The sequence below is a fragment of the Lepidochelys olivacea genome, assembly GCF_965140295.1.
Source record: "Lepidochelys olivacea isolate rLepOli2 genome assembly, chromosome: 3".
Lineage (NCBI taxonomy): Eukaryota > Metazoa > Chordata > Testudines > Cheloniidae > Lepidochelys > Lepidochelys olivacea.
In genome coordinates this window covers 128,878,705-128,894,982 of record NC_140413.1, presented here as the reverse complement: position 1 = coordinate 128,894,982, position 16,278 = coordinate 128,878,705, and the positions used below count along the sequence as shown (strand labels likewise).

The 16,278-nt window shown below is 40.6% G+C and overlaps 1 protein-coding gene across 1 annotated transcript in view; it reads right to left on the bottom strand.

Annotated features, from left to right (window-relative positions):
- Positions 1-16,278, bottom strand: part of SMOC2 (SPARC related modular calcium binding 2) — a 175,517-nt gene that overhangs the window by 110,670 nt on the left and 48,569 nt on the right. Inside the window, exon 2 of the mRNA XM_084624714.1 lies at positions 7,006-7,177. Within this exon, the coding sequence (XP_084480840.1) occupies positions 7,006-7,177 (172 nt within the window). The remainder of the gene's footprint in view (positions 1-7,005; positions 7,178-16,278) is intronic.

Sequence of the window (16,278 nt, the reverse complement as noted above, 5' to 3'; positions counted from 1 at the left end):
AAATAAATACAAATTAAATATAAGAAATAAGGCCCTGATCTAGCAAAGCACATGCTTAGCTTAAAGCATAGAAGCAGTATAACTGAAGCCAAAGGGACTACTCATATGCTTACAATTAAAAATGTATTAAGTGTTTGGCTGGTTCTGGGCCTGGCTATCCAGACTCTGAAGATGAAATCATCAAGTTTTTACTTAGGCAAAATTCACTTAAGGCAATGAAAGTTTTGCCTGAGGGTGGACTAAAAAGTTCAGGTTATGCCCCATTATTAATTATTATTATTATACAAAATCTTTCATCCAAAGCTCTCGAAACAATTTATACATGCTAATGAAGTCTCACAATATCTGTGTTAGGTACTGTTAGGTGCCCATCGTACAGGTGGGTAAATGAGACAGACACACTGAGTTATTCAATGTCATACTCAAAGTAGATGCAAAGCCAGAAATAAAACACAGAAGTCTTATCTCCAGTCCCACACTCGAATTACTAGACAATATTCCTTCCGTTAAATGTAAAGCTTGGCCTCCAAAGGCTGGAGTGCAGTGCGTACTTGAGCACCAGATAGAAACCGACACAGCAGTGTGAATTGGAAGGAAGGCATTACTGCCTAACGTCAGCCTTTCATGAGATTTTTTAGGATCCCTCCTCCTCCAACTGAACCTGCCTCAAAAAAATCTCAGGATTTTTGTGCTTCAACTGTGAAAATGCCATTGATCAGATCAAAGCAGAATTAGAGCAATAGGTCCTCTCCTAGCAGCCTGAACAGAAGTCAGCACTTGAGATCCATCGCTATCATGAGTCACTTACATTCCCCTGATTTATGATTTTTTTTTTCTGATTTATAAGAGGCAACACACATTTACGTTGCATGTCCATTTGTTATGTGAAGAAAAGACTGGGGGAGAGAAATGGAGGGGTCAGACAAGCTGAAAGGTGTCTCATTGTGGGCAAGCGTAGAAGGCGGGTAGCCCAGGCTCCCTCCTCACCCTCCCTGGCAGCACGGCTCTGGTGGATTTCTGATGCCATGGCAACCCCACCTGCAACTCTCTGGGGGCTTCTGTGGGTGGAGAAAGTATCCATGCAATCTAAATGCAGAGGAGTTCTGGGCAGGATTGGTAGGGTATGAAGCCCTGGAGAGAAAGTTTCACATCACCCTATGACCTTCCTCCGCCCCACATTTTCACTCCTCAGAAACCATAGAGCTCCAAGGACAACACAAGGTCTTTGGGAAGTTTATGAGGGGATTAAAGATTATGTCAGTGCAACTCCCCACTTCCACATAGGCCAGCCACTTTTGATCCCTCCACAAGTGCAAACCTTAAGGGATGATCTGGGCTCAGTTCTTAGTTGAGAAAAACTCCCATTAACTACAAGATTGTACCCTTTGGCAGCATCCTGACAGCAGATTCCTGTGCTGAGCAAAGCTCCACTAACTATAAAGACAGGTTTCAGAGTAACAGCCGTGTTAGTCTGTATTCGCAAAAAGAAAAGGAGTACTTGTGGCACCTTAGAGACTAACCAATTTATTTGAGCATAAGCTTTTGTGAGCTACAGCTCACTTCATCGGATGCATACTGTATTTTCCACAGTATGCATCCGATGAAGTGAGCTGTAGCTCACAAAAGCTTATGCTCAAATAAATTGGTTAGTCGCTAAGGTACCACAAGTACTCCTTTTCTTTTTACTAACTATAAAGGGGCTCTGCATGACTCAAGGGTCCAGATGACAGGATCTCGAGGTTGTTTGTAGACAATTATGTGACTTTTCTATTCAAATTATTTTTAAGTGCCATATTTGGGTGTACTCAGGCACTCGTTTTGGTCAGGGTCAGGAAATTTTAGCTCAGATGGTTCATATTTACCTACAGAGCATCAAGAGTCAATCCTGTAAAAGCATGGAGCACTCCTTCGAGGTTCCAAGACTCCTCAAATCCCACTGACTTCAACAGAAGTTGAGGCATGTCAACCTCACAGGATCAACACCTCAGAGGATCAAGCCTCAAATAGAGTAGAGTTCCAGATTATACTGGTTATAACAGTAGGTTTAAGTAAAGTATACCAGGACAGTCTTGTGAATAAGGCCCTGGACTACTGTCCCAAATCTAGGTGCAATCCCTGGTTCTGTGACAAACTTCCTGTGTGACCTTCAGCTAGTCACTTAATCTCACTGTGTTTCAGTGGTCCATTTGTAAAATAGGAACTATTGTTATTCCTTTCACCCACTCTTGTCTATTTAGATTGTAAACACTTCAGGGCAGGGGTTGTCTCCTTCTATGTCTATATACATTGGGCCCTGATCACAATTAGTTCTTCTTGGTTCAACTGTAACACAAATAATAATGCTTCTCAGCTCGCACCAATTTTCTTGCACAACCAAATGTCTGTTTCTAGTGAGGGAAGTTCAGAGTTTAGGTTTGGTTTGGAGAAGCATCCAAAAATGTGGCTGTTCATCTAAAGTTTATTCAAACTAGCTGAACCTCTTGAAGCTACAAAAGTGGGCTGGAAATATTACAAGAATCAGACTTCTCATAATGTTTCCAGCACTTCAGCATCTGGTTCCAGCCTTGCCTGGAAGCATAAGAGTGCACAAAAATGAAAAATAATAGAGAGAAAAATGAATTGCAGGGTTGTTGTTTTTCTTAACATTAAAAGAGTCCATTAGGCAAGTTCTAATTTTGGTCAAAGGTGGGTGTGGGGCTCATGAAGTACCTCATTTCAGACCAGTTCATCCTCCCTTTACTTTATTATCTTAAAAAACAAAAATTCACACACAGCTATTTAAGTGCCTGTTACAGGCATGAGGGCACAGGGGACAGAAGTGGGAGAAAGGAGACTGGGATTAAAGTTCTGTCAATAGGTTTTATTGTCTCACTTAAAATCCAAACTTAAAAATAGCTTCCCCCATGGTGCTAACGAATTCCCTTAAATGTTAACTTTTCCTGGTAAATGAAACCTAAACAATTAACAAAAACAATAGAGAAAACAATAAGTTCTTTAAGACAACGGTATCTCTGTAATTCCAGTCTTTTGACAGTCTCAAAATAAATATATCAAGCAAATACTGATAACAGAATTGGACAAAGAAGAAAGTCACTGTGAATTCTTGGCTTTTGCGGGAGGAGAGATATGTCTGGGGCTAATATTTGGAGAAAAGAATGTGAGGAGACATTAATTTGAATTTGATTCAAACTTTATTGTGTATGTAAAATATCCCAGTTTTGATTGTGTAAACAGGCATGTAAAAGGCTTAAGAGAAAATACTGACTACAAGTTATTCAGAGAGGCAAGATGGCAGAGACGGCCACAAGAGATCAGTGTGGATGCTGACCTGAAACCAGAGCTGGTCACAGCATTTTGGACAAAAATGAAATTGCATCAAAGCCAAAATATTTCATGGAGATGTATCAGTTTTGCTGAAGTTTTAGTTGGGAAGTTATTGGGGGAGAAGGTAAGAGAGAGACTCAGGCTCAAGTCCCTGCTTTGCCGGATTCAAAGTAATCAGGGATGAAAAATTCCGCTCGGAATCAGGCATGTATGGATTTGAACCTGAGTCTCCCCCCCGTTCCTGAATCGAGACTCTCAGGTTTTGGTCCAAAAACAGGCATGTAAACAGAATTCAATTTTCATGAAAATGTTCTCAGTCAGCTCTACTAAAAATCTCTGCTCTTTAACTAATCAATCCATCACCTGCAACAACAAGCTCCGCTCCTCACTGGCAGTTGGATGAAGTGGAGTCTGTCTCAGCACCTTCAGTAGAACGTTTGATTGGGGTTATCAAAGGTGACAGTGTAGCAAGGTGGGAGGCAAAGATTGAAACTGCAGTGAGACCAGTTGGCCTCCCTTTTTCTGTGCGCCAACTTGTTTGCGCAGCTTGAGTTAGTTCAGAGGATTGCTGCCACGGGCAGGAGTGAAGTGGCATGTCACTGAACACCCCAAGGCTGTTTTGATTAGATTAAATTAAATATGAAATTAAAAGTGAAAATAGGAGTAGTCTCTTTCTCACTGATATTCATCAGGAGTACAACCAGCGCTTATGCCCCAAAGCAGTATAGCATCTATATAGAAAAATAAAATTTAAAGTTGAGTGAATTTAGTGCTCATTGAGCTGAGAGACAAAAAGCACTACCTTGAGCTGTGTGTGGCAACTAGCGGTAATACTTAAGCTGCCCAAGTAGAGCTGGGGGGTCAGATGCCAGGAGTACAATTGTGCTAAAATGCTATAGGTGAAAACGTACACAGCAATAAAGTACTTCCACAAACTTTGATATATCACCAACTGCTGCAAAAATTTGCAAGCATTGCTAGAACTGATCCCCACAGGCTTTGCATCGGGAAATTCTACATATTTTTATGGGGGAAAGAAGCATTCTGTAGTTGCCATTGTCCGTGCATTTGGTAAATTGCATGGAGAAATAATGAAGGAAAAAGTATGCAAAAACATTTTACTTCACAGAGTGCACAGTGTTTTAAATATGCAGAGTACACAACACAAAGTGTTTACAATAATTCTTCCTGTGGTTAGTGGAAGCAACAGGCACTTGGGCTCAAGTCACTCCATTATGTTTTCTTTGTTCATATAAGGAAGTAGGTCCATCAGCTAATACAATGCTAGCATGATGTTTCGTCTAGGGGGAGGAGGAGACAGAATGTCTCTTAGAGCAATCTGGGTGCTTTAGAGGCTTGTCGGAGCTAATAGAGAGAGATGAAGTAGAAAATTGTCTCCAAGAGGTTGAGTCTGGGTGGTCTCAAACTTTTTGTTGTTGTTATTAGAGTGTAAGAGAAGGTAAGTCTTTGTGATCACTGTTATACTTATATTCAACAAATAAATAAATAAATAAAATAGAGCACTGAGAAGGAAATCAAGCCCTGCATTTAAGAGAGGAAGCATGTCATCATTTCTCTAAGCATGCCAGCCCAACGTCTCTATGACCAGCACGTGCATGTTTTAGATCACTAAATAATAGAACTGAAATGTTGGGACATCCCATTGCCCAGTGTCTCTGAACTTAGGGGAGAAGGAGAACTGATAGAACAAATGAAGGAACTAGGGAAGGAGAATGAGGTTTTGCTACCATCTCAAACTTATTTCACTGGATTTCAAAATGAACACAAATTTAAAAGACTTCTTTCTTGTCATTTAAACCCATGGATTTACCTCCTGGGTGATTATTTTTGTTTGTTAAATTGAATCAAAACAAACATGTTTTTTCTAGCAAAAGGAATGTAATTAAGAAGTAGAAGAATGAGCCTGCCCGCCTCAATGGAAAGTACTTAAGGCAGTAGGCAGGAAGCCTCAGACAGGAATCTGTTTGGTTCCTATTTCTGAGGAACACGCAGGAAAATCCTAACTGTGGACCCAGTCCAGCAAGGGCTGGGTCAGTCTCCATTCTCGTTTACTTCAGTGGGAATTGTGAGTGCTCATCACTTCACAGAATCAGGCTTCAAGAGAGGTGCAGTTATGTGTCTAAATAAATATGCAAAGGGCGTAAGAACACTTGCTTCAGGAAATTGCAAAGAACTGGAGGGAAATAAACAAAGGCCTCAATCCTACAACATCTTGCACACAGGCAAACTGCTGCGCCTACCCAGAGCCCTACTGACTTCAAAAGGGATCTTTCCAGGCATGGCAGTCCACCCACACACAATAAATAGCAGCATCAGGCCAAAGAAAGTAACAGTGAGGATCCAATCCAACTCCCATTGAAGTCAATGAAAGTTGGAGCAGGCCCTAGATGAAGAAGTGACCACATAGGGACTATGAGTGGTATTTCCAAAAGCACGCAAGTGACTTAGGAGTGCAGTTCCTAAGTTTTCAATGGGATATATGCTCCTAACTTATTTAGACACTTTTGCAAATCTAGTTCTAGAAGAAACCAATTTTGTCTCTTAAAATTAGGGATTTTAAGAAAAACATATTTGAATTAAGAAAAGGAATACTAGTGGCACCTTAGAGACTAACCAATTTATTTGAGCATAAGCTTTCGTGAGGGACTAACCAATTTATTTGAGCATAAGCTTTCGTGAGGGACTCTCGTGAGGGACACTCGTGAGGGACTTATGCTCAAATAAATTGGTTAGTCTCTAAGGTGCCACTAGTACTCCTTTTCTTTTTGCGAATACAGACTAACACGGCTGCTACTCTGAAACCTGATATTTGAATTAATCTCACAAAATTGAGTTTCCTTATTAAACAAAAAGATGCTCAGCCCAGCCAAACACATGGATGCTTGAGATGTCAGGGGAAATCACCAAAATACTGGTGTCTAGCAGAGGAAGGTTCTCAACTCAAGATTTAATCATTTTGTATTGGAAACTTTGGGGGATACTTTCAAGTGGCTGCTTCAGACAAATATTTACTCATGGAAATGGTCCTTAGTGAATTTTTCACTGTAGCACAATTAATGTGAAGACTCATCAGCCAGTAAAACACTGGTACAGAGGGTCTGATCCTGAAAGTTGGACTGTATGAATGGCCATCTGCACTTGCAAAGGACAGCTTGCAGAATCCAGACCAAACATCACATTAGCCCTCTGAAGCAATAAATAAAAATCAGGTGCTTTGTAAGGAGTTGGGTTTATTTTATTTCTGTTGCACTGACTGATGTATCTTCATATATAATAACTTGCCCGAACAGCGTATCTTTCCGATGAGCATCTCATCACCTTACCAACTTCCCCCACCAACCTGTCACATGGGAAAACCAAGCTACACTTGAACCAGATCCCATAGAATGGGCCTGATGCAAAGCCCACTGAAATCAACAGAAAGACTGCCAATGACTTCATAGGCTTTGCATCAGGCCCCATCTCCCAGTGGCAGAGTTTAGAATAGGATCTAGACCTCCCATTCTTACCATACTTAGAGATATTTGGGTCAACTCTTGTCTAGTGGGGTTGAAACCATTCCCTGAAAACCCCACTGTTCCTGCTGATTATCAGAGTACAACACCCCTAATTTAGTTTAATTTTCTACATACTGAACACACCAGGCTTTGCAGTGCTTACCTTTGCAGTTGCCCCTATATGCAATTTCCAACTGAGGATCTTTGCATTTTGCTCGTTGAAATTCACAACGGGACAGGAAAGTCCTACCATCAGAAGCACAAAGTGACTTCTGAGGGGATCCTGCACAGTCCAGGCTGCATTCTCGGTCTTTGTCTTGGTCCACTCTCAAAAACTAAAAATAAAAACAAAACCAAAAAGGCATGAGACTTTGGGAAGTTCACTCCAACAGTCAGTGGTCATCAATGGCATGAAAAGCACTTCCTGATCACCTACGCCAGAGAATATACCCAAGTGCGCTCCAAAAAATGTTTAATTGTATACTAAATAATAGATAATTTGGTGTGTCCTGGTTTTGGATGGTTCAGCCGTTAATGTGAAATACTAGCAATTAAAACATCTCTGCAGTGCATACTTAATTTATTATTTTAATTAGGGAAACTTTGAACATTAAACAATTACTCTGGAGAGAAAGGAGGTTGCTCAGAGCCTTTACAGGCAAAAATACTGATATTGGAAAATTGAAACCCCCTTCAAAACAGAAATGAGGATTTACTGTGATCCATTAGCTACTTATAGGAGCCATGGGTGAGCCGCAACACTTTGAAAGGTTCAGATTCAGTCTGGGTACTTACATAAAACATGAGCTTCATTCTGCAATAATGAGCTAATGGTGTATCTGACTGATAATGGTTGGACCTGCCTCCATCCAGCATGGGAGCCTTGTTGCGACTGGTCTTCTTGTGCAAAATCCTTTCATCTCTGTGCAGAGCAGCCAGCACAGACCCATATGCCAGCAACATCCAACTTAATTCCTCAAAAGGGTTATGTGAGTCTTAAGTGGTGCATGCAGGGGTCTTTTTCTGGCCCTACTGCACAGAGATGAATTTCACCCAGGGTAAAATGTCAGGCTACTTAATGCTGCCTAAACTCCAGGATATATATCTGCCAGGGTTGGAAAGAGGCATGTTATGGGTTGTGACTTCTTCCATGATCCCCAACCTCAGCATACCCTTTCCTGCTCTGCAGAGACTACTCACCCTCCCCCCCACAGATTTGGACTGGAGTGGTTTCTGCAGGCACATTGGGACAGAGACCACAAAGAAGGACATCTGATCCCCGCTTCTGTGTCATCCAACCTCCTCCAGTAATGGAGGTAGAGGGAAGCAAATATAGGCCATGGTTGAAGTCTTTTGTCAGGTTGTTCTAGCTAGGAGTCACAACAGGTTAGAGGGAAAAAAATATTTCTCTCTCTAATTTAATTCCCGAGTCACTTCGAACATGCTAAATGGTCCTCAGTTTGGATTTTAGTCTCCTATCAGGTGCATATACACTTACCATTGTTCCTGGAATTGAGAAAAGCAGGATCTGCTTGCACTGAAACACATTTCCCTAACCCTAACTAGTTTTTATGCCACTTTCAGACAGAAATGAGCACTAAGGCATTTTATTTTCCAAGCATCAAAAGGGCTGGTGCCGCCAGGGAGATGAAACCATTAAGTCCTCAAACAATTTTCTCTATCATTTTACTGTTTTCTGAATAACCAATAAGGTATGAAAGGCATGTAGTTACCAGGAGATAATCACCCTCCTGGGCATTACAAGTCACAGAGAAATGGACCTTAGAAAATGTCATCAACCAGCTGAAATGCTGGCTTCGTTTTACAAATTGTGCAATGATGCTTTATTACGATTAATGTCAGATACAGCAAAGTTTAAAGCTTTAGGTTATGTATGTAGGCTAATGAGAGGGTAAAGCTTTGAACAAGGAAGAGAAATAAAAGCAGAATTTGTGCATCCAAAGTACACAAGCCTCCAGACTTGCATACCTCCCTTTTCTGGAGGAAAGTGTTGGCTGTATATAGCTCACCTCTATTTTAGTGAAGAAAAAAAACCCAGTCATAAATCCACTTAGTTTTCATGCTTAAACTGTGGTTTGTTTGCATTTCCTAGCATTTAAAGTAGGAAATGCAGATGTCTTATGGTAAGACATGATAATTATCATTTTCTGTAAATGGAGAGACAACCTCACAGCTTCCATTTAAAAAAACAAAAAACCCTAATATTCATATAGTTGGAATTTGACTGTAATTTTCACAAACAATAAAAGCATTCTTTTTCTGCTGACAACACTCTTTTGTTTTGCTTTTTCCTTTTTAATAGTAATTAGCTTCAGCAGCAGATGCATCAACTGACAGAGAAAAACCTATGCCTTGTGTCTGCATTTTAGCGATGATTTTCTTCCCCCTCATAGTCATTTGTGTGTGTGTGTTTTTTTCTCTGGAGTGGTGCTCAGATACTATGATGACAGGAAGAGCTACATAAATACCTAGATAAATAAAGTGGGAGCTGTAGAGACTTAATCTTACTTTATTGACTAACAGAAAAAACAGTGGTAATGCAATCTTCGTCCACCCTGAGGAGAATACGGATGAGAGGGTAATTTGGTCTCCATCCTCATCCAGCACTTGATCCCTTGAAGTCAATGACAAGACATCCCAAGAGAAAAAGAATGTACTGGGGCTTTTGAAGGGGAATCAGGAGATTTGGATTCAAGCCCCTGCTCTGCCACAGACTTCCTGTGTGACCTTGGCAAAGCCACAGTAAATCTCTGTCACGCTGTTCCCCCATATGTAAAATGTGGATGATAGTACTTCTTTTCTCTATGGATCTCACATGCCCCCCACTACTGTAACATCTGAGTGCAGCTCAAGCTTTAACATATTTATCTTCACAACCCCCCATTATAGGAAAGTGCTATATCCCCATTTTACAGATTACGAACTGAGATGTAGAGACCCAGATCCACAAAGGGATTTAGAGATTACAATCCAGAGCAATATCTAACTTTTAGGAGCCTACAAAAATCACAGGAACAACACTACAATCCACAAAGCCTCAGTTAGGAACCTAAGCTACCTACACAATGGATGGGGAGATATGTGCCTAAGAATGATATCCACAAAAGACAGCACATGAGATGGGAACTGCCTAAACTAGCCTATGGGAGATGCTGATGAGAAGGGAGTTTACTAAGCCCCACCCCGCTGACGGAAATAGGCACTGAAGATTGGGCTGCAGTGATCTACAGCCAGGAATCCCTCCTCTGGCGACTGGTGGCTTGGGCACCTAACTCATTTCTTGGGAGGGAGAATGAGCTAAGCACCTGCCTTGCTCTACATAAGTGAGCCAGAGGAGGAAGTGATGCCCAGCCTATATCTTTTAATCCAGTAGTAAGAGCTCTCACCTGGGACATGGAAGACCTGGGTGTAATTTCCCCCTCTACATATAGGGAAAGAAAGGATTTGAGCACTGTGGATAAACAATGAAGGAGTCACTGACCCAGAGAGAGGGCAAGAACAACTCTGAAGCTTGATGGTTTGGGCACTGAGGTGGGAGATCCACGGTCCAGACCTTGCATGCAAGTTTGGTGGATGACCATGTATCTTCCCTCACTTTGTGGATTGCTCTGAGGCTTAGATGGGAGATAGGTGTCTGGACGCTTAGAGGGAGGCAACCATGTTTGTGCCCAATGGCAGAAGCTTAGGCAAAAAGGAAACTTTTACTGCAAAAACTTAGCTGCCGAGTGACCTTAGGCACCCAAGTGGGAGTTTTGCAGATCGCGGTGGAGCCTATAACTGGGACTTGGGCACCTAAGTACCTTTGTGGATCTGGGCCAGAGAGAAACCATGTGATTTCCCATGGTCACACAGGTAACTTATGGCAGAGGAAGGAACTGAATCCAAAGTACCACACTAACAACTATACCATCCTTCTCCAACTCTTTCTCTCTGTTTTCTAGTGAGAGTGTAAGCCCTATGGGGCTCTTACTGTGTGGTTGTTTAGTAACCAGTGCACCAGGACCCTCATGTCAGCTGGGGTCTCTAGGCCCTGCCATTGTATAAATAAATTAAATAATATGATTTGGTTCAGGCCCTCAATCATTGATCTCTCTGTGGAGAGTGCCTACAAAGGGAAAAATTAGAGTCAAGACCAATGAGGACATCCTGGCCACTAGTAACTGGACTGAGACTACCAAACTCATTTTGAAATGGCCACTGAACAGCCATTAGATTACACTAAATTTTGGTCACTTCCAACCTGCTCTGGATTTGAACCAAAAACAACAAGGAGTCCGGTGGCATTTTAAAGACTAACAGATTTATTTGAGCATAAGCTTTTGTGGGTAAAAATCCCCACTTCCTCAGATGCATGGAGTGAAAATTACAGATGCAGACATAAATATACTGACACATGAAGAGAAGGGAGTTACCTTACAAGTGGAGAACCAGTGATGACAGAGCCAATTCAATCAGGGTGGATACAGTCCACTCCCAACAATAGATGAGAAGGTGTCAATTCCAGGAGAGGCAAAGCTGCTTCTGTAATGAGCCAGCCACTCCCAGTCCCTATTCAAGCCCAAATTAATGGTGTTAAATTTGCAAATGAATTTTAGTTCTGCTGTTTCTCTTTGAAGTCTGTTTCTGAAGTTTTTTTGTTCAAGTATAACTACTTCCAAATGTGTTAGAGAATGTCCAGGAAGATTGAAGTGTTCTCCCACTGGCTTTTGTATGTTACCATTCCTGAGGTCCAATTTGTGTCCATTTATTCTTTTGAACCAGTAACTTTTTATCTCATCACCAATTCCCCAGGTTCTCCATGCCCCAGCTCATGTTTTAATGTACTTTCTGTGCCTTGATTTCAAGGTAGTGGGGACACTGATCATTTAAAGTCTTTCTAGCAAGATTTTGCCAAACCTTTTTCGCCATTACCAGTCTTTGAATTCATTTGGAACGTGAAATGTGAAAACTTCTAGACTTGTCACTTGATTTTTTTCTTGAGCTTCCCTGTCTTTTGTCATGTTACGAAAGTTTAGAAATAAACCAAGAAAACAACATTCCCCCAACACCACCATCACAATCCATCTCTGTAATATTGCCAAAGTAAATGTGTTGAGAGCAAATTACTTTGGTGTCATTGGAAAGTTGTATCTTAAAGTGAGTCAAGGCAGACCAAAACAACCAACCTGTTGAGAGAGGTAAGGCCAATATGCCTGATTACAGCAGGCAGACATCAATTTCACAACACCGAACTAGACTGAAAATCTCCAAGGCTGTTTAAACTCTGAATAACAGAACCCACCCTCTTGGAATACTGAGTGTTCACTGATGAAGTTACATTTTGGAGGGCATTCAGCCAAAAAAGTTCAATTTAAGCTCTTTATTATTTCAAAGCATTTAGATGAGATTATGATAAATTATAGGTTCAAGGATATTGGAGTAACCTGGAAAAGCAGAGGATGAAGAGAAACCCCATGAGACAAAGCCACTTGAATAACTTGTTGGGTAGCCAAACCTCAGTGGAGAATTTGTGTTGTACACTTAAACAGTTTCCACCAAGCTAGCAAGCTAAGGGATTTAAGAGTAGGGAAGACAAAATGACAAACAACTGCCAGAAAAGATAGCTTATAGGAGGCATATTAGTATGTTCACTTATGGTCTGTTGAAAAAAAGAGTAAAAGGAATGCACAGAATTAGACAGAACACACTATAGCAGCGCAGGATGGTCCAACCCTGCATCCCTTGCTCACATGAAGCCAATAGAAATACTGTTAATAAATATTGTTGAACCCAACAGAAATACTTGAGTAAGGGCTAGAAGATCCAGCCTTAAATTAAGATTTCTGCCCATTTTCCTGTCTTAATGGGTGAGACAGTACCACAGAAGCTGGTAACATATTTATGTGCAAAGTGCTAAATTGTGTACTCTTATCTCGAGTTGTACTCTATAAGCAGTCCTGCTGTTTTCACTGGAACACCTTATGGAGGAAGGTGATATTAAACATGAGCAGGGGAACCAGAATGTGGCCTAAGCAGATTCCTGGCAGTAACTGGAGGCAGCTGGATCATCTACCGCTAACTTTAAGATAATTTGAAACCAAAACAGTTATTATAAAATCATGTGATGCACTGAAAGACAAGCCTCAAATAACATTTTGTGAAAAATCATAATTTTAAATAAGGATTATTCTGTGGCAGTTTCTTCATAAGAAAAGTTCATGTTTTCAGAATATATATTGGCCATATTTGTAGAGTTCCAACAGTTTTCTGTTGCTTCATTTCAGATTGCAAGGGATTGAGGAGATAGGAATTTGCTCGGCGAGACAATGTGTCACTGTATTTTTCTGACTCCTTCACAATAATCTCTGCAATACTTTGACATTTCTTTGCATCCTGTGAGGCATGGGAGACGCTAGCTAGTTTGATAAGAACTGTTTATAACTTATTACTAGTTATCATTTGTTGAGCACAGATGATGCACAACTTAAACTCTTGCTTTAAATATTATGATCCATGTACTGACTGGTTGCATAGCAACATATGTGAAAAATACAGTCACTGCCAATATGGAGGGTAAAAAATCATGGTAGGATGGGTGTGAAAGGAATTTTCTTTGATAACCAACAGACTTTTCTTCATTTTTCTTAACCTGAAGTAATCCTGAAACATGCAAACTTTACCATGTGGCAAGGACTCTCCCTGTAAAAGGAACTGCTTGATATGTCTAGAGAAGGATAATGAAAAGAGACTGATTATATAGATACTACTATATTATATAGTCCACAGGGGCTTGATGGAACGTGTACCAATATATGTATTTATTTTATCTCATTCTGTATTGCTTATCTTAGTTATTTATAAATTGTGTGTTTTCTCATGCAACAACAGAGCCACGAGTGATATAGGAAACTAAACAACAAGGACATGCAGGGTAATCAATAGAGCTTTCTAGAACAGTAGCACATATGGTCAACCACTGGGGTTTTCTGTACCTGAAAAGGTAGTTAGGGTAATATCTTATATTGGACCTACTTCTGTTGGTGGAAGGAACAAGCTTTTGAGCTACACAGAGCTCTTCGTCAGATCAGGGCAAGGAAGCAGAGCATCTGAGCTAAGTACAAGTTGGGACAGATTGTTAAGCAAAAGGGGCAACACGTTGAAGGTGGTCACTTGAAGTGGGCAACTGAGTATTAGAATGTTATGCATAAAGGATCTGAAGTGGGCAATATGAACTTCAGCTTTGAATCTCACACCCCTCTTAAAAATGTGGGTGACTAAGTGGCCACTTGTTGTTTGATTGGTTAAATTGAAGCGCAGTTATTTTTGACCAATGAGAGGAGGAGTTTAATCCTTTTGGATTGGTGACTATGGTTAATCTCTCCTTATAAAGATGACTAGTCAGGGTGGAATTTTAATAGAGCCTGTGTCCTGCTAATGTTAGTGGAAGTGAGCAGTAGCCAAGTTCCAGCAATAGGTGTTGAGAATGGTTATTTCTAGCTTATTTGTGTTGTAGGTTAACAGATCGGACTCCTTAAAATGAGGGTGATTTTAAATTAAAAACTAGCAACATAAGAAAACCATTTTAAAATATGAAAGTTTTTTTAATAAAACCTTTGTATCTGAATCTTCAGGGAAATAGTGTCTCATCCTTTCCAATACATTGTATTTTACAACTTAACATCGCCAAGTATACAAATATTCTACAGTGTGCATTTGCTACAAAGAAGTAATGATGAAGATGGTACTAGATCTGGAGAAGTCTTGAGTCTCTTAGTATACCTCAATTAATACAACAGATGGTCTCCATTATAAATCGACTCACAGAGTGTGATATTTTAGTTTAAAATTTTGTAAATCTCTGAGCAATGATGAAATGCCATTATTTGCCATCTTGTAACCCCAGCACATGGTATTCCAATAGAACTCTCTCACTGTCTCTTGTGTAAAAGGTTCTTAATGCTGGTTGTAAATTGCTCTCCTCCAGTGTACACAGTCCTGGTGATGTTTCTTCTCTTTTTTTTTTTCTTTAACCGCTGTAATTCAGTAACATTAGAACTGCAGGATTATGGAACTGCAGATACACGAAACCGTACTTTAAACTGAGAAAATTATTTCTACATCTGCATTTCCCGCTCTGCTTTGTTTCTCAGTTTGGTTTTGTAACCCATGCTTGTCAGTGGTCCCACAGCTGGTCTTTGGAAGGTGCAGATGCTTATTTCCTCAACCACAAGCAGCACGCCAGTCCATTAGAAAGATTTTCCAATACCTTAAGTATAGGCATTAGGTTATTACTTGACTGTGTGATTTAACTGTCCATCAAGAGACAAGTTCTCTTAAACTCATTAACTGTGACTGGTGTCTCATCATGCATATCCTCTATTTAGCTTAGATTTTCCATATTTGTGATGGAATCCTGTTTCACTCCTATGGGGACACCTCCTGCCCACACCTCACCTCTTGGGCCCAGAAAGTACTCAAATGCAGCTGAGTTACTACAATTCCACTGCTCAATGAGAGCAGGCTTCAAAGAGATCAAGCATGGAGATTTCACACACCTTGTACTCTGCAAGGCAATGCTATGCAGCAACTCTCACTTGAGTAAAGTGGAGGGGAGGTTGTAGAGGGTGGAGAAGTGGTATACGGCCAATGAGTCCACAGCTAGGTGCATCCGCTTGTCAAAAGTCCCATGTGCAAGGTGGCAGAGAGGCCACGGCCAATATTACATGGAGGCAGTTGCATGATCCTCTGCATCTTGTAGGTCAGGGCAGGATAAATAACAGGAAGGTGTAAACTGAAGTGTAAAGATTAGCCGTGGGATCTGGCTCAATGTTTTAAATTGTAACTGGGAAAATTCTACTCTACGTTATGTGAAATAATGCAATATGTATTTTGTATCATCTTAGGAAAAATATGTACCTTTGGGTTTAGGAGCTGCTGTTGTCTGATTCTAATTTGAGCTAGGCAGGGGAGAAGAATGTCTTTTTTCTCAAGCCTTATCTACCCTAAGAAAATGTGCACCAATTTAACTGAAGTGATTTAATTACACCAGCCTAAACCCTTAAAGTGGACAGGCTACACAAGAACTCATTAGGATTTATAGTGGCACACCTCAAAGTAAGCCTTTCATGTAGGCAAGGCCTTAGACAGAACCAGCTTCCACTCTCACTGACATCAAAATTCCCATTGTCTTTAATGGCAACAGGATAGAGCCTGTCCATTGGGGAAACAGAGAGCTGAAAGTGCACAATTATATGGAATTGACTTTGTCCTTTAAGGGGTAAAATACAATTCAATTATGCCTAACCAAAAGGTTGGCAATTTGTCTGCAAGTAGAAAATATGAGAACCAAGCATGACAGAGAGAGAAGTAAATCCACCGTTCTCCTTGGAAAAGCGTATGACTTTGTCGTAAAGTTTTGAAAGAAATTTCTTTATCC